General features: G+C 50.7%; 1 protein-coding gene across 1 annotated transcript; it reads left to right on the top strand.

Annotated features, from left to right (window-relative positions):
* Window positions 1-263: 263 nt before the first annotated feature.
* On the top strand, window positions 264-22420 carry LOC120645390 (FT-interacting protein 7-like). The gene is made up of 4 exons (XM_039922178.1): window positions 264-278; window positions 19430-20914; window positions 21044-21664; window positions 21710-22420. The coding sequence occupies exons 1-4, from the start codon at window positions 264-266 to the stop codon at window positions 22418-22420; spliced, it is 2832 nt and encodes a 943-aa protein (XP_039778112.1).
* Window positions 22421-22943: the final 523 nt, after the last annotated feature.

Genomic DNA, 22943 nt, shown 5'->3' on the forward strand with positions numbered 1-22943 from the left:
ACGGCTATCTACCCTATTAATCCGGTCATATTTCATCCACTAAGCACCTTGTGACCGGCAAAAATGGAAAAGCCCTATCTTTATACCTTTGCCTTGAGCACATCCTTTTCACATCGTCTCCAAGCACTCCATGACGTCCTCTAGGCTTACTTATCCATGGACCAACCTATACTCATCCTCATCTCAAGAATTTTGTTAGTCCATAAGAGTTGTCATTAATTACCAAAACACAACTTAGGGGCCTAGATGCTTTCAGTTTCGGAATGGAGGTGGAGAAGGTGAGAAGGATGGGCATGTGATCGGAGGTGGGTTTTGGGGCTTAAATGAGCGATGAGTTGGGGAAAGCAGTGCTCATCGCGGTATTGAAGAAGAAATGATCGAGCTGTGCGAGGGTCGGGTAGTCACGGTGGTTCGACCAAGTAAACACTTGTCAAGCAACGGGATGTCAATAAGCCCCAGTTTATGGATGGAGTTGTTGAAGGCATTAGCAAGCCGAGTGTCAACGCCCCCCTGCTATTGTCACTCGCACCCCTGGTTAGGTTGAAATCCCCAGCAAGAACCCAGTTCCCAGAAATTTGGCTGGCAACCTCCTCCAAATCCAGCAGGAAGGAAAGCGAGTCCCGGTTATATAAACAATAGCATAAATAATATATTAATAATAATAGAAATAGTTATTCAACCTAGGTTCTTGTTTGGTTTCTTCTTTACATCCTGTCCAACTTGTCTAAGACAGCAGGTTTTTCCTGTTGCTGTTGTTGTAAAATATCTTCACACTTGAAACTATGTTTGATTGCATGTTATTGTTGTCGGTCAAAACCCACCGGCGAGCAGCGACAGGCAACACGAAGAGCCGGGAGGTCGCCGGGGCGCTGGCAGGCACTGCTCCCTCGTCGACGGCCCGCAATTACAGCAACGCGCCGCGGCTTGTGAAGACGCAGGGCGTGCCACCTGACCTATACCCGATCAGGAAGGTGCGAACGTGCTTGCGACGATTAACCTGCATACACAAACACGTGGAAACGTAAGTCCGAGCCGTGGTCAGCTCCCCGGGACGACTCTTGCATCAGCTTTAAAGAGCCGATCGAGTCCCGGTGTCAGATTGGATCTGTTTGCATCTGGATGTTGATAAATAAAGCGAATAACTGTAAAGCTGCTTCAGTTATATCTAACTAATCTAATCCACGATGGTAAAGGCTTCACCATTAGATCGGAACATCCTACACATTACTGGGCCTAGCGAACATAACAGATAACTAAGCCATAACCCAAAACAGAGGCCTAAGAACTAGCAAGAGCCGATTCCCGGATCAATTCCCTGTTAAGACTGAAGCAAAGCATCTAATACGTCACCGGATCATCCAATCCGTTTGCAAGGCCTAACCTAGCAGATATTGCGCCAACTCTCAAGAATAAGAGCAAACCATAACAGATCAGATCTACTAGACATAAAAGAAGCAGGGTGTTGCCTTTACGCAGCTAGCTCTATGCAACAAGAACTAGTATAAGATGATGACATGATCGCGTAAAGACAACATGATATTCGTAGACAATTAGCAACAAAAGCACGATAGATCTATTAAAGCCATGCTACGAATATCAGGATAACTAGCATTACTCGCCTTCAAAAATGCTTCAGTACGAGTAATACCACGGTAAAAGCAAGAACAACGCTGCCCTGATCGCGAGAAGCGATCAGGGCAACATGGCGCTTAGTTGGATGAAACCCTAGGATTAGGGGTGGCGATGCGCCGAGAGTTGTTGTTTGTGAGTCATGATGACGCTCTCCTTCATGAATAGCAAAGGGTACATATTTATAGTCCGGAGACTTGGGAAATAATCTAAACTAATCTTGTCCTGATCGGACTCTATCTCTAATCTTAAACTAAATCTAAGGATACATGGCCCATGTGGCCCAAATGCTCACGCAGGAGCCGATTTACAAGTCTTCTTAATCTTCTTAATCCTGTTAATTTATGGCGATAACACATGCCCCCCTGGTTTTGGCAATGATAGTTCTAAAACCACTCTGTTGCTTCATCTTCCCGTTAATGCTCATTAAAACCGCTGCAACCACCAAGGAAGACGCAACGTCTCTGTAGCTGGTTCCTCGTAGAACGTGAAACTACCGATTCGTCTTCCATCTTTTCACTATTTAATCTCACCCCGAATCGGCTCTTCTCCACAGCAAACTCCTTCTTTCTCCCAGAGCCAGTAGCGCAGAAAACCCTAATCCTCCAGCAATGGCGATCTCTTCCTCCTCCGACTCCAACTCCTTCGGAGACTCTTCCTCCTCCTCTTCTCCTTCTTCTTCCCCCCTCCCTGCTTCTTCCATCGACTCCATTCCGGAGAGTCGGGAGCCGACGCCGGAGTGGGACCCAACCGCTGCATACGAAGCGCTGGCTCCTCTGCACTGGGATGCAGAGGAGTTCGACTTCGGGGTCGTCTCCGAGGAGGACGAGCCCGAAACTGAAGGAGAAGACCTCCGGCTCCTATTACAGGAGGAGTCGGAGAGCGGCGAGGAAGAAGACCCCTCTTCGGACGGAGTCGAATCCTCCTCGGAAGAGGAGATTGACTCCCCTTCCGACGACGACGAGCCGATGGGCGGAAAGCCCTTCCGGTTCCTCGGGTCCTCCGAGGAGGACAGCGAGGAGGAGAACAGCGGCGACGGCGACGGCTGGAGCGACTCCGGGTCTGAAGGCGGCAGCAGCGCCTTCAGCAACGACGACGACGACGATGACAGCGACGACGACGGCAGCGGGGATGCGCCGGCCCGAAGCCCCAAGTGTCGTAGGTACTAGGTACCTACGAGCAGTAGCAGTAGGTAGCATCGTAGGGGTAGGATCACAAAGCTGAAGGATTAACTCCTTTGTAAAAATCGGCTTTCCTTGTAATGAACTTTCTCTTTAATGAAATCGAATTTCCTTCAATTCCATGTATATCCGTTTACTTCCCAAAAAGCCGATGGCAACGCATCAGGCTTCTATAAATATCCAAGAGCCGACGAAATTCAAACTAGAAGCAACCCGCATAAGAGTAGAATATCACTTCCACCTTGAACCGAACTCTTGAATCCGAGCACAATTCGAAAACCAAGCTCTACAAATCCGAGCAAGAACTCCCCAAGCAGTCGGAATTCGAATCAGAATCCTCAGCAACCAAACCCAAAGTCAACGGATCTGAACGATGGCAGATTCTGCAGCTCAGACGACAAGCTCTGCAACCGATGGTGCGGCAATCTGCGGCCTGAAGGTAATATTCGGCATAAATCTTTAGTTTTCTTCAGCCTACTAAACCTCTGAAACACTAAATTCTAAAACATGACACCATATGCATACTTTTGAATTTCTGAACTTCAGGTGTCAGACATCCTTCTGCCACATCCTTCCAACCCAAAATCTTTCTATCTTAGCCCACGAACCTATGAAAATCCCATAGATTTGATCTCTTGTGAGGCAAATAGAATCCCTTTCGTGAGTCAAAACATCGATTTAAACCTCTGGGCCGACTGCTTAAGAGCCTGGCATAACCCCCCTGAGAGTTGGATTACATAGTATAGCAGAGTAGCAAAAGCTCACATGCCCTTGTGGCAGGATTTAAACATAGCCGATGCACTTAGCTTATCATTATCACCTCTTGACAAAGATGAAAACCTTCTGAAAACCATCGGCTATTTTTGGTCTGATACCCTGAACTGTTTCCTCTTCGATCATGGACCCATGACCATTACTCTGCTAGATGTCACCATGATCACTGGCCTAGACATAGGATCTCCTAATCCTGCTGCCCACAAAATGGCAAAAGTCCCCTTCAAACTTTCTTCCAAAGTCAACTGCACAAACTGGGGCACTTACATGAATTAGCACATGAAAACAAAGGTCCAGTGACTGAGAAGGAACACACAGCCTTCTTAAATCTTTGGCTAGAGCATTTCATCTTCTGCGGCCCTTCTTTAGCTCCAACTAAGAACTATCTTCCCTTGGCCTATCACCTGGCCCATGGTAATCACATCGGCCTAGGTAAACTTTTCCTTGGAGAAACCTACAGATATCTCCATTTGATGACATCTAACCTGCTTAACCACAAGAAACTGAGAACTTGAGGCCCTTGGTGGTTTATTCAGTTGTGGGCACAACTGTACTTCCAGTACCATATTCCCAACTTCCAAGGCCTGACCAAGAACTCTTTTCCTGATGAAAGTGGCAAATCAATTAGATGTACTAGCTATGGCCAAGCTTTATTTAGTCTCCCTGGCAGTAAACTGAATTCAGCAGATGTAGCAAACTGGTTCAGAGCCTTCTACAAAGGCTTAGAGAATCCCCTTTATTTCTCATTCACTGAATCTAAATCCTTTGAGAACCCAACTGCCTTCAGACTAGATAACTTTGCCGATGACGATAGCACTCGGCATCTGTATTCTTTGATGATTCGACCTGGCTTCCTCCCTGTTGGCATCAGCACCTCTAATAGAATTATCAAGCCAGGTTATGAATCTTACCAACCAGTCATAGTACCCCGGTTTATAAAAGAACATAAACCGAGCAATCATATACGTGCCAGGATCAAGTCACACGTATATACAACCGAATGAACAGTATATCACAGCACATATCACGAATAAGCCATAATAAATCGAAATACGAAGGTTATTTATTACAATAATGACAAAATGTCTGATACAGCGGAAGCGAAGTACAAATACGATAAAAAGAACTCTCCGAAGCTGAGCAGGGCGCCACAGGGACGTCGACTGGGAGACGAACGCCTAGAAGTCCTCGTAGTCCTGGTAGCGCTGGACGAACTCCCTCGTGTCGGCAGGAACTGAGCAGCAGTAGCGTATCCAAGAGGAAAAAGTAGAGAAGAGGCAAGAGTGAGTACACAACTTGTACTCAACAAGTATAACACAAACTATGAGGCTCTAGGCTGGCTGGCTGACTGCATTAGCTTTTAAGTCCTGGCAAAATTTTATTTAAGCTATTTACTACGAGTTGATGAATTACCATTAACCCAGTTACATAGTAATTAATCAGAATTAATCATGCTACTACTGAGAACCAAACAAAAACCAAGCCACCAAGGTAACCCCGAGAGGCACCTCCCTCGTCGGAAGGAGACAACCCCACTAATCAAAAGGAGGATCTGGGCCGCTCATAACCGTGAGCACGGCTAGTATACCAGTTTTACACTCTGCAGAGGTTGCACATCTTTACCCACAAGTCGTGAGCTACGCCAGAGGTTCATCACACTTCCTTAGGTGAGATGACTAGCGACTCACTACGAGGCCGTTACAAAGAATCTCGTTGGTAAGGCGTAACCGCGAGAGTTAGGTCAGCGACGATGGGGCCCACCTCACGGGGGTACAAGCACAGGTACGCAAACCAAGCACAGACCAGCCGGAGGAGCAGGGACCATTGAAGCTTACTACTCTTGCCCCGCAGGTAAGTTACTCCAAACCAAAAAGACCTAATTAGTAAGCCAAGTCTATCCCATTCTAGCCTTGTGGTAGCGCTGTTGTCCCAGGTTGTCGCTCTATGAACCGGTCCTTATGGAGAGTGGCCAACCAAGCACTAAGCACCGTGCTGGCCCCCTAAACCATGTTTCTAACAAAACCAGTTTTAATGAGAAGTGAGCCACTCAAGCCACACAGAGTGCCACTCTCAGAATTAAACTCAAGTAAACCATTAATCAATTTAATTAAAAAGGACCATAGTGTGTTATAGCGCGGCACCTAGCACAACTAACCAAAATGCAACCCAAAGGTATATATAAAGGATATAAAGTGGCTAGGAAAGTCCTTATAGGCATACAGTATTAAAATGCAGTATGAAAATGTAATTAAAAGTGATAGGTTGTTCATGTTACACTTGCCTTCCTCGTACTACACCTGCTGCTGCTCAAAGTGCTCGGAAGACAGCTGCTCCGGGTACTGGTACTGGGGCTCCTCAGATGGATCAACGTCTACTCACGAACACATGGCCAAAACAATGCACGATAATAAGCATACAAGCAAACACTAACAAAAAGCTAAGAAACAGTACATCAATACATAACAATAGCACACTAAACTACTCTAATACTGTTCTACGCATTACAACGATCGCGTGGATATAAAGAACGCTAAAAACGGAGCTAAAACGCATAAACTAGGCCTAAAACAAGTTCTAGGGGTTTATTTGTAAGAAAACTGAAGTTCCAGGGGGTTTTCTGCAAGAATTGAGGACTAAAACGTAATTAAACATTAAATCTAAGGGCTACCGTGCAAAAACACAAGGCTTGGACTGTGGGTGCTAATTTGGGAAAGCTCAGGGGCTTAAGTGAATAAAACAGGGCCAAACCGTAATTATTTTTGAATAGATCAGGACCGTGGGTTGATTAGCAATAAAGGAAGGGGCTCTTTAGAAAGATTACTAGGCGAAAGGGTATCTTCTAATCTGGGCCGCCGGTTTTGGATCTGACGGCCCGGATCAGGTCTGGATCGGTTCTAATCGCATCCGTTGGGTTCTAATCGGGCGGTTCAGGGGACTTGGGTGCGCGGGCGGCGGCGGAACGTCGCCGGAGACCAAGCTCCGCGGCGGCGCTGCGTGGGAGTTCGCCGGACTTGGCCAAACTTGGCCGTCCGGGGGTCAAATCGACCCGTTTTTGGGTCTGGGGTGACCTACGGGGCACGTGTAGTCCACCTGGGCTCTAAACGGAGCTCGGGGAGGCTCGTGGCGGCGCCAGCATGGACGGTGGCGGGTCCGCGCGGCGGAGACTCGCCGGCGCGAGCGTTCCGGGGGTTCCAGGGCTACGGCTACCAAGGCTAGCGCAAAAGGAACGGGGTGCTGTGCAGGTTCTCACCGCGGAATTGAAGGGGAGGTGCTGCAGGGTAGGTCGGCCGGCGGCGAGGTCGGGCGGCGGTCCCTGACGGCGTTCGCGGGCAGGGTGGTGCGGTGCTCCTCCGAGCTTCGGGGCCTCTCCAATCGGTGCGCCGGGGTGCTGTGAAGCTGGAACAGGGTCAGGAGGGGATCGGGGGTTGCCGGCGGCGACGAAATTACGGCGGCGGAGCTTCTCACCGGTGACGCGGCTTCGGCGGAGATCCGGTGCTGCAGGGGCCTAGGCCGGGGAAAGAGCGCTCGGGGAGTCTCCTGGGACTCGGGCGGAGCTTGGGCACAGCTCCGGTGGGGCTTGGGCGCTGCGGAGCGTCGTGCCCGCGGCGGCGCAGAGCTCTGCTTTGCTCGGCGGGGCTGCGCGGCGTGGCGGCTAGGGATTGGGGCGGCGATATGGTGAGGGTAGGGTCGCAGGGGGGCCATGGGGGCCAATTAAAGGGGCCGGGCGGGGATTGCGGCGGGGCGCAGCGGGATAAGGATCCCGGCGACCTTGCCGGTGATCTCGGGCTGCCGTTGCGGAGCCGGGAAGGGAGAGGGGAGGAGGGCGCTGACGCGCGGGCCCGGCGTGTCAGAGAGAGCCCGTGGGCGCTGGTCGCCGGGTCGTGCGGGGCGAGCGCGTGGGCCGTGCGCGGGGAGCGAAGGGGGTGAGCTGGGCTGAGCGCTGGGACTTGGGCCGAGGTGGAGAGCTAGCTGGGCCGGGGGAGCGGCGCTGCTGGCTGGGCCGGCTCGGGCTGGACGGGGGAGGGAGCGGGCCGTTGCGGGTTGGGCTGGTGGTGGGCTGTTGCTGGGTTTTGGGCTTGGTTCTTTTCTATTTTCTTTCTCCTTTCTTTTCCAAACTACACCCAAACTAAATTGAATTCAAATTCAAATTTGAATTCAATCCTAGCACTCAATCAAATAAAAGAGATGCTCCGGCATGATGCAACAACAAAAATTAAACCTATGATAAATTTTAATTACTTGAGGAACAAAATTAGATTAAATGCCATACTAAACACAATAAACCTTAGAAATTTAAATAAAGCCAATTAAATTTATTATTAAAAGCTGGAATTTAAATTAGGGTGTTACACTAGCTATGGCCAAGCTTTATTTAGTCTCCCTGGCAGTAAACTGAATTCAGCAGATGCAGCAAACTGGTTCAGAGCCTTCTACAAAGGCTTAGAGAATCCCCTTTATTTCCCATTCACTGAATCTAAATCCTTTGAGAACCCAACTGCCTTCAGACTAGATAACTTTGCCGATGACGACAGCACTCGGCATCTGTATTCTTTGATGATTCGACCTGGCTTCCTCCCTGTTGGCATCAGCACCTCTAATAGAATTATCAAGCCAGGTTATGAATCTTACCAACCAGTCATAGTAGCTCGGCAATTTGGCCTAGGACAGGTCCCTCCCCACTTCCATATTCACCACTTGGTGGAGAGCAGAGCCGATCTGCCTGATGGTCTCACCAGCTCAAGATGCTATAGCATGTTCGATGACCTCCACATTCCAATACCAGCCGATCTGTCCTTCACCTCCTCATCAATCAGCTTCAGCACATGGTGGGGAATGTGGAAAGCACATGTATTCAGGAAAGCTCTAGGTCCTCGACTGCAGCAAATTGATCCTGAATATGTAATCCCCGAGGAAGAGGTACTGAATTTGTGCATTTTACTCTTTCTAGATCATCCATCCTTCCACTTGTCTAATTCTTACCCACCCTGTTTGCAGCAACAAGATGGTCCAGAACCTATGACCAGCAACGGGGAGCCATTCCACTTTCTTCCGATTGCCCCTGATGTACTCTTCTGCAAAGGATCACCATCAATGAAGAAAGTGATAATGACTATTCAGCCAGACTTACTTCAGTCGGCTTCCAAACGAAGACAAACTTCTGCAAGCGTTGCCCCCCTGAGTCTTGACCAAGAAAAGGAAGATGATCACGAGGTGAGTGATCAAGAAACCAGCACCAGCTTCCCTGAGTCCATCAGAGTCCAACACCAACCAAGTAACTCATCACCCCAAAACCATCTTTGTAGCAATCGGCTAATTTGGCACATCAGCTTCAACTTATCAAGGATCTACTATCTGCTTCACTCACTGCTCTAGTTGGCGATTCCAGTGAAACAAAGAACATCTTCGAGCAAATAGAATCCCAACTTCCGGAGCCATTGCAAATCAAGCTTTGGCCAGCCAGCAATCTTCCATTCTTCCGGGTAGAAGTGAATTAAGCACAACAAAGAATAGAAACACGTCGCTCTCAAGCTTCTCTGAAAGCTGACATTGCTCAAAAGTGCAAGGCCCTCAATCAGAAGAAGGCAACTCTAGATATCAAAGCTGATGTGTCTGCCAATATGAACCGACTCGACCTCCTGAAGAAAGAACTGGCGGAACTCGAAGAAAAGGTCCGCACCACCAAGGAACTCATCCAGGCCGAGGAAGCTTCCATTGCAAACTCCAAACAAGAAACCCAGGAAATAGCCGAGCAGATACAAGCAGAGTTTGAAGAGATAAGCACCTTGAGTCGACAGATAGTAACAAGCGATGACAAAGATGATGAAGCAATCATAGCACAAGCAGACGTCGTCCGCACAGAAGCCATCCGTGCCATAGAAGAATTCCTGAACCAGTAGATAGGCTCAAGAAACAATTAGTACTGCCTGTTAACCTGAAACTTGTAACTGTTTTAAAACATCTTAAGTCGATGGTTAGACATCGGCTGTCTTGCTTCTCATATATATATTACTAGTCAACTCAACGTGTTGGCTTCTCATTCATCATCATCCATTTTTTCATTTTTTTTTACCGGCCAACTCAACGTGTTGGCCTATCTCTTTTTTTTACTGGCCAACTCAACGTGTTGGCCTATCTCTTTTTTTTACTGGCCAACTCAACGTGTTGGCCTATTATCATGCAGCCAGATGGATCTCATCGGCTTTTCATTACTCGCTTTCCCACATGCTCGGGAAATACTTCTTGAGGTGTTGACCGTTGACAGCAATAGGAAACTTGACACCGTCCAGCTCTTCAAGCATATATGCATTCCCAGGCAAAACCTGATCAACCTTGTACAGGCCGTGCCAAGTTGGAGACCACTTGCCATACTTTTTATCTTTAGTTCCCAATGGCAATACTGCCTCCCAAACTAAATCTCTAACCTGGAAATTCTTTGGCTTGACCTTCTTCTTGTACGCACGAGCAACTTTGGCCTTGTTTTCCTTGATCTTCTCCAATGACCAAAGCCTTAGCTCTGTCAGGTCCTCCACGTTGTCATTCATCAAGGCTGCATACTGTTCAGTTGTCAGATCATTCTGGAACTCGACACGCCTTGATCCGGCCATGATCTCCCATGGTAACACAGTGTCTTGGCCGTAGACTAAATGGTACGGCGACGTCTTGGTGGACCCATGACATGAAATACGATATGCCCACAAAGCTTCTGATAACACCTCATGCCAGTGCCTAGGATATTCATCGATCTTTCTCTTTATGAGCTTGATGAGGCTCTGGTTGGATGCTTCAGCCTGTCCATTAGCTTGGGCATAATATGGCGATGATCTGATCAGCTTAATTCCCATGTCATCGGCAAACTTCTTGAACTCTTCTGATATAAAGACCGATCCTCCATCGGTCGTAATAGTTTGAGGAATACCGAACCTGTGAATGATGTACTGATGTACCTGATCACATCTTTTGACGCTACTGACCTCATGGGTACTGCCTCCACCCACTTTGTGAAATAATCTGTGGCAGCTAAGACCCATTGGTGGCCCTTGCTAGACGACGGGTTGATCTGACCAATCATGTCCATGGCCCAACCCCTGAACGGCCACGGTTTGATGATAGGATTCATTACTGATGTCGGCACTATCTGAATTTTGTCAAACCTTTGACATGCCTGACATCCTTTGTAGTACTTGAAGCAATCTTCAAGCATAGTGGGCCAATAATAATCTGATCGCCTAATTAGCCACTTCATCTTATGAGCCGATTGATGAGTACCGCAGGCTCCTTCATGAACCTCATGCAAGAGCCGATTTGACTCTGAAGGTCCCAGACATTTAAGCAGTAGTCCTTCCAAGGTCCTGTAGAACATGTCATCCCCTATCAGAACATACTTCATAGCCTTGAGTCTTATCCTTCTGGGTACCCCCGAGCCGAATCCTTCAAGTAATTGAAGATATCGGCTCTCCAGTCTCCGGGTTCTAGAAACTGAACCTCTACATCGACCCCATCGGCTGTCTCCCTGTAGCCCGAAGCCATCTGTGCCAAATCATTGACTTCATTGTTCAGAGTCATGCGTATCCTGTGGAAATTGATGTACCTGAATTGTGACATCAACTCACGGCATTACATCCATATTGGGAAAAGAGCCTCGCTCTCACATCTATATTCTTCCGTGAGCTGAGAAATCACCAGCTTTGAATCTCCAAAAATTTCCACCGCTTCTGCACCAGCTTCGAGGAGTAGTTCCATCCCTTTGCGAACAGCTTCATATTCCACCAAATTATTGGTGCATGGGGCAGTCATTCTGATGGAAAAGGAGTAAGTCGCCCCACGAGGCGAGACCAACAAAATTCCCACACCGCACCCATCATCACAAGCTGATCCGTCAAAAAACATAGCCCAAGCACGAATAAATAATGCAGCAATATTAGTGCTGATCCTGTTTGCAACAAGATCCGCCAGTGCTTGTCCTTTGACTGCTTTTGCAGGCTGATACCGAATATCGAACTCTGACAATGCAAACATCCATTTTCCAAGCCGGCCTTTCAGGACAGGAGCCGACAGCATGTGCTTTATGACATCCGATTTGTATATGACAATTGTTTCCGCCGAGAGCAAAATATGACGAAGCTTTGTACATGTAAAGTATAAGCAAAGGAAAAGCTTCTCGATTTCAGGATACCTGGTCTCGGCATCTAACATGTGTCTGCTGAGGTAGAAAACCACCCTCTCCTGGCCGTCGTGCTTCTGGACTAACACTGAAGCAATGGACGTATCACCCACGGATAGGTACACATAGAACGGCCTAACTTGCTGAGGAGGAACCAACACTGGAGGCTTTGACAAATATTCTTTGATTTCGTCGAAAGCTTGCTGCTGTTCCGCCCCCCCAGCGAAACTCATCATCGGATTTGATCTTCACTAAACCCATGAACGGTTCAATGCACCCAGACAGATTAGAAATAAATCGTCTGACAAAGTTAATTTTACCGATGAGCTTCTGCAACTCTTTCATCGTAGTAGGTGGCTTCATCGTCTTTACAGCTTCTTGACTCTTCAGGCCGATCTCGATTCCCTGTTCATATACCAGGAATCCCAAAAATTGACCGGCCGATACTCCAAAGGCACATTTCTTTGGGTTCATTTTGAGCTCAAACCTTCGAGTCCGCTCTAAAACTTGACGCAGATCTTCTAGATGCCCCTTAGCTGATTTGGATTTGACCACGACATCATCAATGTAGATTTCTACCAGTTTGCTGATGAGATCATGAAAAATATAATTCATGGCACGTTGGTACGTTGCACCGGCATTTTTCAGTCCAAAGGTCATTACCAAGTACTCGAACAAGCCGACCGCGCCTGGTACTCTGAACGCGGTCTTGTTCACGTCTTCTGGGGCCATGAAGATCTGGTTGTATCCGGCATTACTGTCCATAAAACTCATCATTTTGTGGCCGGCAGCTGCATTGATCAATGTCTCTGCGACAGGCATCGGATATTCGTCCTTTGGCGTAGCTCTGTTGAGGTCTCTAAAGTCGACACAGACACGCCATTGGCCATCCTTCTTTTGCACTGGTACCACACTGGAGATCCATTCTGCATACCGGCACGGCCTGATGAACCCAGCATCCAACATCTTCTCCACCTCTTTCTTGACTTCTTCTAGGACTTCGGCCTTCATTTGACGTGCTCGTTGCTGAAACGGCCTGAAACCCTTTCTTGAGCGGGAGCCGATGCTCGACGATGCTTCTATCCAGACCGGGCATCTCAGTGTAGTCCCATGCGAAGCAATCACGATACTCTTTCAGTAGTGCAATCATCTCCTCTCGCAAGACCGGATCCAACTTTTTGCTGATAAATGTCGGCCGTGGCTTATCCCCAGGACCGATGTCAACTTCTTCCAAATCATCAGCTGACGTGAACCCGTATCCTAGCTTGCCGTCGTCTGAAAAACCAGCTGCGAACGCAGGCGAGTCCTCGTTATCCTCAAAATCAGCGGCAAACACAGGGAGATGACAAGAAAAAATATTTGGCCAACCGCACGGGCTGGCCGCTTCTATAACTCCATTATCATTCGAAACTAAATAGTCGATGAGTGGCCAACTGCCAGAGCAGGCCATCGTGTGTACATGATGTAACAATTCCGAACCCAAACAGGATTTTTCTATTTTTTGGGGCCGGTCACTGGGACCGGCCTCTCTATCTCTATTACATCCCGTGGCATGCCAGGATGTGTCTATTATGTGAGGCTAGTGGATAAGACCAGCCTCAGTCCGTTTTTTGTCGCTTCGATCCGATCACAATCTTCCAGGACGATCCCTGAGATCGGCTCTTGCCCTTCCGCATCCCAGGCGTTCATGTCTGCGAGCGAGATCTCACTAGAGTCATCTAAATGGACCACCTCCACTTCATCACCATCCCATTGGACGAGATACTGATGCATTGTGGAAGGGATACAACAGTTGGCGTGAATCCAATCCCTCCCAAGCAATACCGTGTATGTACTTTTGCTGTTGACGATGAAGAACGAAGTCAGGATCGTCTTGCGGCCCACTGTCAGCTCCACATTAAGGACCCCCATTGCCTCTGATGGTTGTCCGTTGAAGTCATTGAGCATCACATTCGTCTTGATCAGATCGGCAGAAGAACGACCCAATCGGCTCAGCACAGAGTACGGCATCAGGTTGACTGCGGCGCTAGTGTCGACCAACATCCTGTTCACAGGCTTGCCATTGATGAAGCCCTTGAGATACAATCCCTTCAGGTGCTTGTAGCTCTTCTCCTTGGGCTTCTCGAAGATGATCAGCTGTGGGCCCAGATCCAGCTGTGCAACAGGTAAATCCTCCGGTTGGGGTGCCCGAAACTCCGACGGGAGCACGAACACCATGTTCACATCAGCCGATGGCTTCTCATCGGCTTTTGTCTGCTTGGGGCGCCACTCTTTTCTTGGAGGGCGCCTTTCCTCCCTTCGCGGTCGCCTGACTTGCTCCGCGAGATCCAGATGCGCTTTCCTCAGCACGTCGAGGTACTTTGCTTCTGCCTCTTCCAGATTGCGCAAGTGCTGCACTCTGCGCTTCTGCGAGCTATTAAGCCCGTCAGGACACCACCGTGGGCGATGGTACCTATCTTCTTCTCCTGACTCGGAATCACCCCTGGATGGCCAGCTCACACGGTCATCATGATGTGTTCTGGGCCCTAAGCGCCGGAACACCGATGTCTCGTCCTGCTGGCGTCCTCGAGGCCTGCACTCCAAGCAATCATCTATAGTAGGCAGTCGGCTCATGCCGGAATTCCAACAGTACCTGAAGAACGGGCAATGCCAGTGGTCGCGTATAGCCTGGCGTCTCCCTAGTGTCCTCCCCGTGTGGTGCTCGTACTCATCTTCTTCCGATTCGTATCGGCGGCGCAACTTGTACTGGTACTGGTACTTTTCCAAAAGCCGATTAGAAACTGGAAGCTGGTTTCAGATGTGACGCACTTGCTCTTCAGTCACATGTTGCTGTTCCAGCTTGTGTTCATCCTGCGGCCGTTTGCCAGAAGTGGCCTCTCTCCTCTGCTTGTCATGGCGGCGCATGGGTCCCACCATGTTGATCTGGAATGCCAAATCCTGGCCCTCGGATCCGAAATCTGACAGCTCCACCATGTTAGCTTGTAGGAAGGGCTTTGTGTCGACCTTCATCATGTGTTGAGCCAGGATTAATCGGCCTTGCTCGATAGCCGACTGTATCTGACGACGTAGCTCCTTGCATTCACCCGTGGAATGAGTGAACGAGTGGTGCAATTTGCAGTACAGCCTTCCTTGCAGCTCTTGTGCCGTTGGTAACTTGTGATTCTCTGGGAGCTTTAGCTGTTTTTCTTTGAGGAGCAGATCAAATATCTGCTCTGCTTTGGTCACATCGAAGTCGAAGCCCTTCACAAGTCCCTGCTGTTTGACCCACTTGCACGGGACAGGGTTTGCCCTCCCGAGTCCACTCTGCCACGGCCACTTCTTGCTCCTCGCCGGAGTCATCAGATTCATCCGCCTGGGCCATGTTTACATGACGCTTGAACTTGTCCTGGTACAGCTCAGGATGGTAAAGCTCATATGTCGTAAGCTTCTGCACCATGTGTGCCAGAGAGGTGAACTCCAACTGAAAAGCCAGATCCTTGATCGGCTTAGCGAGTCCCAGTACAGCCAAATCGACTGCCACCTTCTCTGTGATGCGCGATGAGTAGCATCGGTTCTTGACTTCTCTGAAGCGCTGTATGTACTCCGACACAGTCTCCCCTCGCTTTTGCTTGACTTGGGCGAGGTCGGCAATTCCAGCTTCAGCAGCCTCTGAGTGATACTGGGTATGGAACTGATCTTCTAGTTGCCTCCAGGTTCGAATCAAATCTGTAGCCAATGATGCGTACCATCCAAAAGCTGGGCCTATAAGAGATTGGCCGAAGAACCGGACCCTCAGCGGATCCGACACTGAGATCATCCCCAGCTGCGTTAAGTATCGGCTCACGTGCTCGATGGAGCTAGCTCCTTCCGACCCGTTGAACTTGGTGAACTCAGGGAGCCGATACTTGGGAGGCAACGGGATCAAGTCGTAGTCACTTGGATACGGCTTGGAATAGCCAATCGCTTTCCTCTTGGGCAGGATGCCGAACTGGTCTCTCAGTATTGCACTGACCTGCTCCACACTAAGAACTCCTGGGGCCGATGGCTCAGCACTCGGCCCAGTAGTGTACTTTGCCAACCATGCTTGTTTCTTCGCGTCTGCTTTAGAAGCTCCTGGGTTTACCATCTGCACCGAGCGTGTTGGATTGACGCTGTCAGGGATGTAAGCGCAGGTGTAGTCCCTTCCACCTGATGCCATGGTTGCGGGTCCTCTCAAAAGAGCCGATGAGATCGGCTTCCAACAGAGCTTTGATCTCATCATACTTCTTCTTGTGTTCAAGAGGGAGCTCTTCATACGTGATGGGCTTGGGAGCGGGTTCTTGATCTTGAGCTCCTGTCATCTCTGTGGTGGGCGTTGCTGCTGACAAGTGTCCCACCGGGCGTGCCAGAATGTGTTGTCGGTCGAAACCCACCGGCGAGCAGCGACAGGCAACACGAAGAGCCGGGAAGTCGTCGGGGCGCTGGCAGGCACTGCTCCCTCGTCGACGGCCCGCAATTCCAGCAACGCGCCGCGGCTTGTGAAGACGCAGGGCGTGCCACCTGTCCTATACCCGATCAGGAAGGTCCGAACGTGCTTGCGACGATTAACCTGCATACACAAACATGTGGAAACGTAAGTCCGAGCCGTGGTCGGCTCCCCGGGACGACTCTTGCATCGGCTTTAAAGAGCCGATCGAGTCCCGGTGTCAGATTGGATCTGTTTGCATCCGGATGTTGATAAATAAAGCGAATAACTGTAAAGCTGCTTCAGTTATATCTAACTAATCTAATCCACGATGGTAAAGGCTTCACCATTAGATCGGAATATCCTACACGTGACTGGGCCTAGCGAACGTAACAGATAACTAAGCCATAACCCAAAATAGAGGCCTAAGAACTAGCAAGAGCCGATTCCCGGATCAATTCTCTGTTAAGACTAAAGCAAAGCATCTAATACGTCACCGGATCATCCAATCCGTTTGCAAGGCCTAACCTAGCAGATATTGCGCCAACTCTCAAGAATAAGAGCAAACCATAACAGATCAGATCTACTAGACATAAAAGAAGCAGGGTGTTGCCTTTACGCAGCTAGCTCTATGCAACAAGAACTAGTATAAGATGATGACATGATCGTGTAAAGACAACATGATATTCGTAGACAATTAGCAACAAAAGCACGATAGATCTACTAAAGCCATGCTACGAACATCAGGATAACTAGCATTACTCGCCATAAAAAACGCTTCAGTACGAGTAATACCACGGTAAAAGCAAGAACAACGCCGCCCTGATCGCGAGAAGCGATCAGGGCAACATGGCGCTTACTTGGATGAAACCCTAGGATTAGGGGTGGCGATGCGCCGAGAGTTGTTGTTTGTGAGTCGTGATGATGCTCCTCTTCATGAATAACATAGGGTACATATTTATAGTCCGGAGACTTGGGAAACAATCTAAACTAATCTTGTCCCGATCGGACTCTATCTCTAATCTTAAACTAAATCTAAGGATACATGGCCCATGTGGCCCAAATGCTCACGCAGGAGCCGATTTACAAGTCTTCTTAATCTTCTGCTTTAAGCTCATATTGCTTTCGGCCCATAAATTAATCATGTTAATTTATGGCGATAACAGTTACATGTTATAGACTTTTGTGCTAAGATAGAATATGAGAAAACTTAGAATCACAGTAGCAAGGGCGCCAACGGAAATACATAAATATTGGGGGGGGTGTCCCGCTACTGAAAAAAACATATTGCGCATGCTGTACGCTCTTATTTGGTAGGGAGAAGTCCGGTTTATACCCTCCAGCTATCACAAAAGTCCGATTTTCAACCTTGAACTACAAAACTGGATAAAAAAAGGCATCCAACTGTTGAAACCAGACAAATTTGGCCCCTTAGGTGTTTTTCCATTTTTTGTGAATTAAAACTATACAAATTTAAACTAAAAAATCATAAATAATTTATTTTAAATAAAAAATACGAAATGGGTATCAAAATTTTCTAAAAGTGTAACCTATCTATGGCACAATACTTTTCAGTTATTCAAATCTAATTTTTTTATTTTCATAATATTTGTTTGCTTGTAGTTATATCTATTATTTTGAATAACTAAGCTCCAAATAGAGCAATAATAGATAGATCGTTTACATTTTTAGAAAAATTTTGATGCAAGTTTCATATTTTTCTGATTTAAAATGAATTACTTTTGATTTTTAAGATCTAATAAGAATTTTTTATTTTTAAAAAAAAATATAAAACCACCTTGGAAACCACCTAGGGGTCAGATTTGTCTGATTTTGACAGTTGGATGGTCTATGTTGTCTAGTTTTGTAGTTGAAGGTTAAAATCAGACTTTTGCGATAGTAATTCGGACGTTTCCCTGTTTTGTAGACCGCAACACCACAACTGTTCTTTATTAGAAGTGCTGCCTATTGTTTTTTTCAGTTTATCTTCTCTGTGAGTTTTATTTTTTAAAAAAAATAGCTGCCCCTGTAGTACTGTAGTGCAGGACAGGACAAGTCACAGGTATACTAGTTTAATCAAATTCCTGGAACACGTCCAAAGGTTTTCCAACCCTTTCTTATGATGTGTCAATATTATCTTGCCTAAATATTTAAAACCCAATTGCAATTCTCAATGAAGTCACCCTTAAATAAGAATGGTGAAATATCCTGTTGTTCTCGTGGAATTGACAGTCCTGGTATGATACATGCAAGAAATGGCTACTGCAAGAGTGGCCACCAAAGATATTGTTTCTTTTAGACGACCACGGCACACGAGCGTATCTCAGTCAAGAATACGTTTTTATAGCCCACCAGATCTTTTATAGCTCTTGTAGATTACTTGCGGCAGCGTCCCCGGTTTGCGCTCCTTGTCGAAGTTTATTTAGTCCAGAATGATGAGCTAATGTTAAGAGCATAAATTAGTAAAATGATTGCAATTGAGATGTTTTAGGACGGAACATAGATGAATATAGTTGAAAAAGTAACCATGATTATTAAGGAATATATTTCATTTTTTTTGTTCTGTGTTATCATAAGTCATACGACAAATACTATGTTTCGCAAAGAGAAGAAAGTTTGCAACTAGCCCCCATATTAGCTGAATGGTTGTGCTTAGAAATTCAGAGTCAAGCAGAAGATAGAAATTCAGAGTCAAGTAGAAGATAGAAATAATTCAGGGTGAAGCAGAAGATATCCATCGTTGTGTGCTGTCAGGACCTCACGAAACTGATGATGCAGCGATGCTTACCGGCGCACACACACGGGCAAGAGTTGAGCAATGAGTGGTGACTTGGTCTCCAAACTTGATTGAACAGCAAATTTGAATTTGATTTGTCCCTTTTTTTTGTTATCAATGGGGTTTCTTGGCAAACCTTGCACTAGTCTTCCTGTTCTATTGGCCGGCTTGTCTTCTTCGCCATCTCATATCCAGCCAACATGGATTACAATTACTTGATCAATTTGCACCAGAAAATTACGTCCTCCCTAATCAGGTTCTGAACCCCCAAATTGCAGCATTACGTTGGATTTGACAAGCAGGAAGTCTTGTTAGTCTTGTGCCCTGCACTATACATGCATACACCCATGCACGCAAAGTAGGTAGCATTGGACATCGAACCAACAAGCCCCGAAGCAATGAAGCTGGTGGTCGAGGTCGCCGGCGCGCGCGACCTGCCGGCGAGGCGCGGCGGCGGCCGCGGCGGCGTGTCCCCGTTCGTGCAGGTCGCGTTCGGCGGCCAGCGCCACGCGACGAGCGTGAGGCCGCCCGGCGAGGCCAACCCAACGTGGAACGAGACGCTCGTGTTCACGGTCGACGCGACGGCGATCCGCGGCGGCCTCTCGGGCGGCTCCATCGACGTCGGGGTGTACCACCGGCGGGCCTCCGGCGGCAAGAGCTGCCTCGGCCGCGTCCGCCTGTTCGGCGCGGCCGTCGCGCCGTCCGCCGAGGAGGCCGTGCTCCTGCGCTGCCCCCTCGACAAGCCCAGCTTCTTCCGCCCGGCGCGCGGCGAGGTCGCGCTCCGGCTCTACCTGGCGCCGTACGCGTCGTCGTCCGCCGCCGCCAACACGCCGGCGGGGAATGCATACTCCAGCACGTACGCTACGACGACCTTCACCGACACCGCCTCCATGGACGGCCCGGAGACGGTCGTCGGCGGCGCGAGCACGCAGTCAGCTCCAGCAATGATCAAGAAGCAAACCAAGAAGAAGAAAGATCCGGCGCAAGCGTTCCACTCCATCCCAACACAGTCCAGCACGGGGTCACTGATCTTCCCGCCACCGCCACCGCCGCCGTTGGTGCCACCACCGGCCGGAGTCCCAACAAAGGGTGCCGATAAGAAAGCGGCGGCGCCCGCCACCGCCGACGACGCCAAGGCGGCGGAGTACCTCATGGTCGACAAGCTGGAATTCCTCTATGTCAACGTGGTGCGCGCCTCAAACCTCCCCGGCATGGACCTCACGCTGGGCATCGACCCCTTCGTCGAGGTCCGGGTCGGCAACTACTCAGCGGCGACGCGGCACGCAGTGAGGAACCACTCCCCGGAGTGGAACCAAGTGTTCGCCTTCTCAAAGGATCACCTCCAATCAGATGTCCTAGAGGTGATCGTCAAGGACAGGAACCTCATTGTCCGGGACAGCTTTGTTGGGAAGGTTGTCCTGCCCATCGTCGACGTGCCAAGCTCGGCTCCTCCGAATCGGCCCCCGGCGCCTCAATGGTACGGGCTCAAGGGCGGCGGCAAGGACGGCCGGCGGTGGACCGGCGGCGAGATCTTGCTCGCCGCGTGGAAGGGATCCCAGTCCGACGAGGCCTTCGCCGGCGCGCTGCACGCCGGCGCGCACGACGACCTCTCGCCGAGCGCCGTGGCCGCCACTCAGACCAAGAGCTACTACGCCCCGCGGCTCTGCTACCTCCGGTGCCATGTCATGGCGGCGCGGGACCTGGTCCACCCTGACCGGAGCCGGCCATCACGGCCGCCGAGCGTGTTCGCGAGGGTGGAGCTCGGCGCACAGAGGTGGGAGACCCGGGCGTCGCCGAGCGCCACGTGGGACCAGGACTTCTTCCTCGTCGCGGCGTGGCCGTTCGAGGAGCCGCTGGTGGTCACCGTCATGGACGCCGGCGGCGGCGCCTCGCCGGGGCGGCACGAGGTGCTGGGCCGGCTCGTGCTCCCCAAGGGCAGCATCAAGTCGCAGCAGCTCGACAAGAGGAAGGTCAAGCAGCCGGCACCGTCGTGGTTCGACCTCGAGGGGCCGCTCTCCGACGACGGGATCGGCGACGGCGACGGCGACGGCCGGGACAGAGGACGGTGGCGGCGGCACGAGTTCCGGAGCAAGATACAGCTGCGCGTCTACTACGACGCCGCGTACCACGTCCTCGACGAGCTGGCCGCGTACGCCAGCGACTTCGAGCCGTCGGCGAAGCCGCTCCGGAAGGCAGCGCCCGTCGGCGTCCTCGAGCTCGCAGTCCTGCGCGCGACCGGCCTCCCGGCGACGAAGAAGCGCCCGAACAACGGCGCGCCGGCGGCCGTCGACGCGTACTGCGTCGCCAAGTACGGGCAGAAGTGGGTCCGGACGCGCACGCTCGTCGGCACGGCCTCGCCGAGCTGGCAGGAGCAGTTCACGTTCGACGTGTTCGACCCCTGCACCGTGCTCGCCGTCGCCGTCCTCGACAGCCTCCAGCTCGCCGGCGCCGGGGAGGCTGACGCGCCGCTGGGCAAGGTCCGCATCCGCGTCTCGACGCTGGGCTCTGGCCGCAGGTACGAGCAGCCGCAGCCGCTGTTCGTGCTGCGGCCCGGCGGCCTCGTCCGCTGCGGCGAGCTCCACCTCGCCGTGCGGTTCACCGCCACGGCGTGGGTGAGCATGCTGTCGCTCTACCTCCGGCCGACGCTGCCGAGCCAGCACTACGCGCGGCCGATCCCGGCGCACCTCGTCCCGGCGCTCCGGCGCGCCGCCGTGGACGCCGTCGCCGCCCGGCTCGCGCGCGCCGAGCCGCCGCTGCGCGCGGAGGCCGTGCACTACCTCCTCCGCGACCCGTCCACGCACCCGAGCCCCGCCGTGCCGGAGCTCGCGGCCTACAGCCGGCGCCGGTCCCTCGCCGCGTGCGCGCGCCTCCGCGACGCGCTCGCCCCGGCCGCCGCGCTCGCGGCGTGGCTCCGGGGCGTCCGCGACTGGGACCACCCGCCCACCACCGTCCTCGTCCAGCTCCTGCTCCTAGCGATGGCGTGGCACCCCAAGCTGATCCTGCCGACCTTCTTCCTGTACCTCTTCGCCGTCGGCGCGTGGAACTACTTCCGGCGGCCGGCAGCGGCGGGGCCTGCGCGGATGGAGCACTACGCCGACGGCGTGCACCCGGGCATGCTGGAGGAGGACTTCGACGCGGGGCCGACGTCGGGGACCCCGCCGCACGTCGTGGAGTGGCGGTACCGGCAGCTCCGGGAGGCGGCGGCGCGCGTCCAGGGGCTGATCGGGGACGTGGCCGCGCAGGGGGAGCGCGCGCACGCGCTGCTCGCGTGGCGGGACGGCCGCGCCACGGCGGTCGCGATCGCGGCGGCGGCTGCGCTCGCCGCCGTGACCTACGCGGTGCCGCTCCGGGCGCTGGTGGCCGGTGCGGGGCTGTACGCGACGCGGCACCCGCTGCTGAGGCGGGGGAAGGGGCGGCCGTCGGCGCTGATGTGCTTCTTCCGGCGGCTGCCGTCCAACGCCGACATCATGCTGTGAGGTCGGATGTCGATCATGGATTCGCGCTTCCATTCACCAGTTGGACGTGTTTTTTGTCCCAAATTTTCGTTGCTACTAGTGTGTTCCGGAGCTGAGCCACTCTCAATCATGGATTTGGACGATGCTTGATTGGTTGTCCACTGTGTACATGTAGCTAACAAGGCTATGCACCTAACTACACCATCGTTGTAACGACCTGGGCCTGAAATACAGCTACATACATGTTGCACACTACAGTGTCACAGATTTGGTCCGGCCCAACAACAATTAGCCAACCTAAGGGCTAAGGCCAGGTTTGGCTTTTTTGGTTTATTATTAGTAAGTCTCATCCCATTGCATGTTTAAACACAAATTAGGAGCACCAAATATAAGTTTATTAAAAAAATAATTTCATAAGTCGTGACTTAATTACAAGATGAATATATTAATCCTAATTATTTCAAAATTTAACTAATAATTGCCACAATAACTATCTGTTAATCGTACATTAATTATACTCAATAGATTTGTCCAGAATTCTAAT

The sequence above is a fragment of the Panicum virgatum genome, chromosome 8K, assembly GCF_016808335.1.
Source record: "Panicum virgatum strain AP13 chromosome 8K, P.virgatum_v5, whole genome shotgun sequence".
NCBI lineage: Eukaryota > Viridiplantae > Streptophyta > Magnoliopsida > Poales > Poaceae > Panicum > Panicum virgatum.

What these genes read in the sequence shown, in the direction of transcription:
- LOC120645390 (XM_039922178.1), top strand. An exon ending in AGCAGCTCGACAAGAGGAAG is followed by an intron (nt 20,915 to 21,043) that starts GTCAAGCAGCCG and finishes AGCAAGATACAG; the next exon opens with CTGCGCGTCTACTACGACGC. An exon ending in GGCGCGCCGCCGTGGACGCC is followed by an intron (nt 21,665 to 21,709) that starts GTCGCCGCCCGG and finishes CTGCGCGCGGAG; the next exon opens with GCCGTGCACTACCTCCTCCG.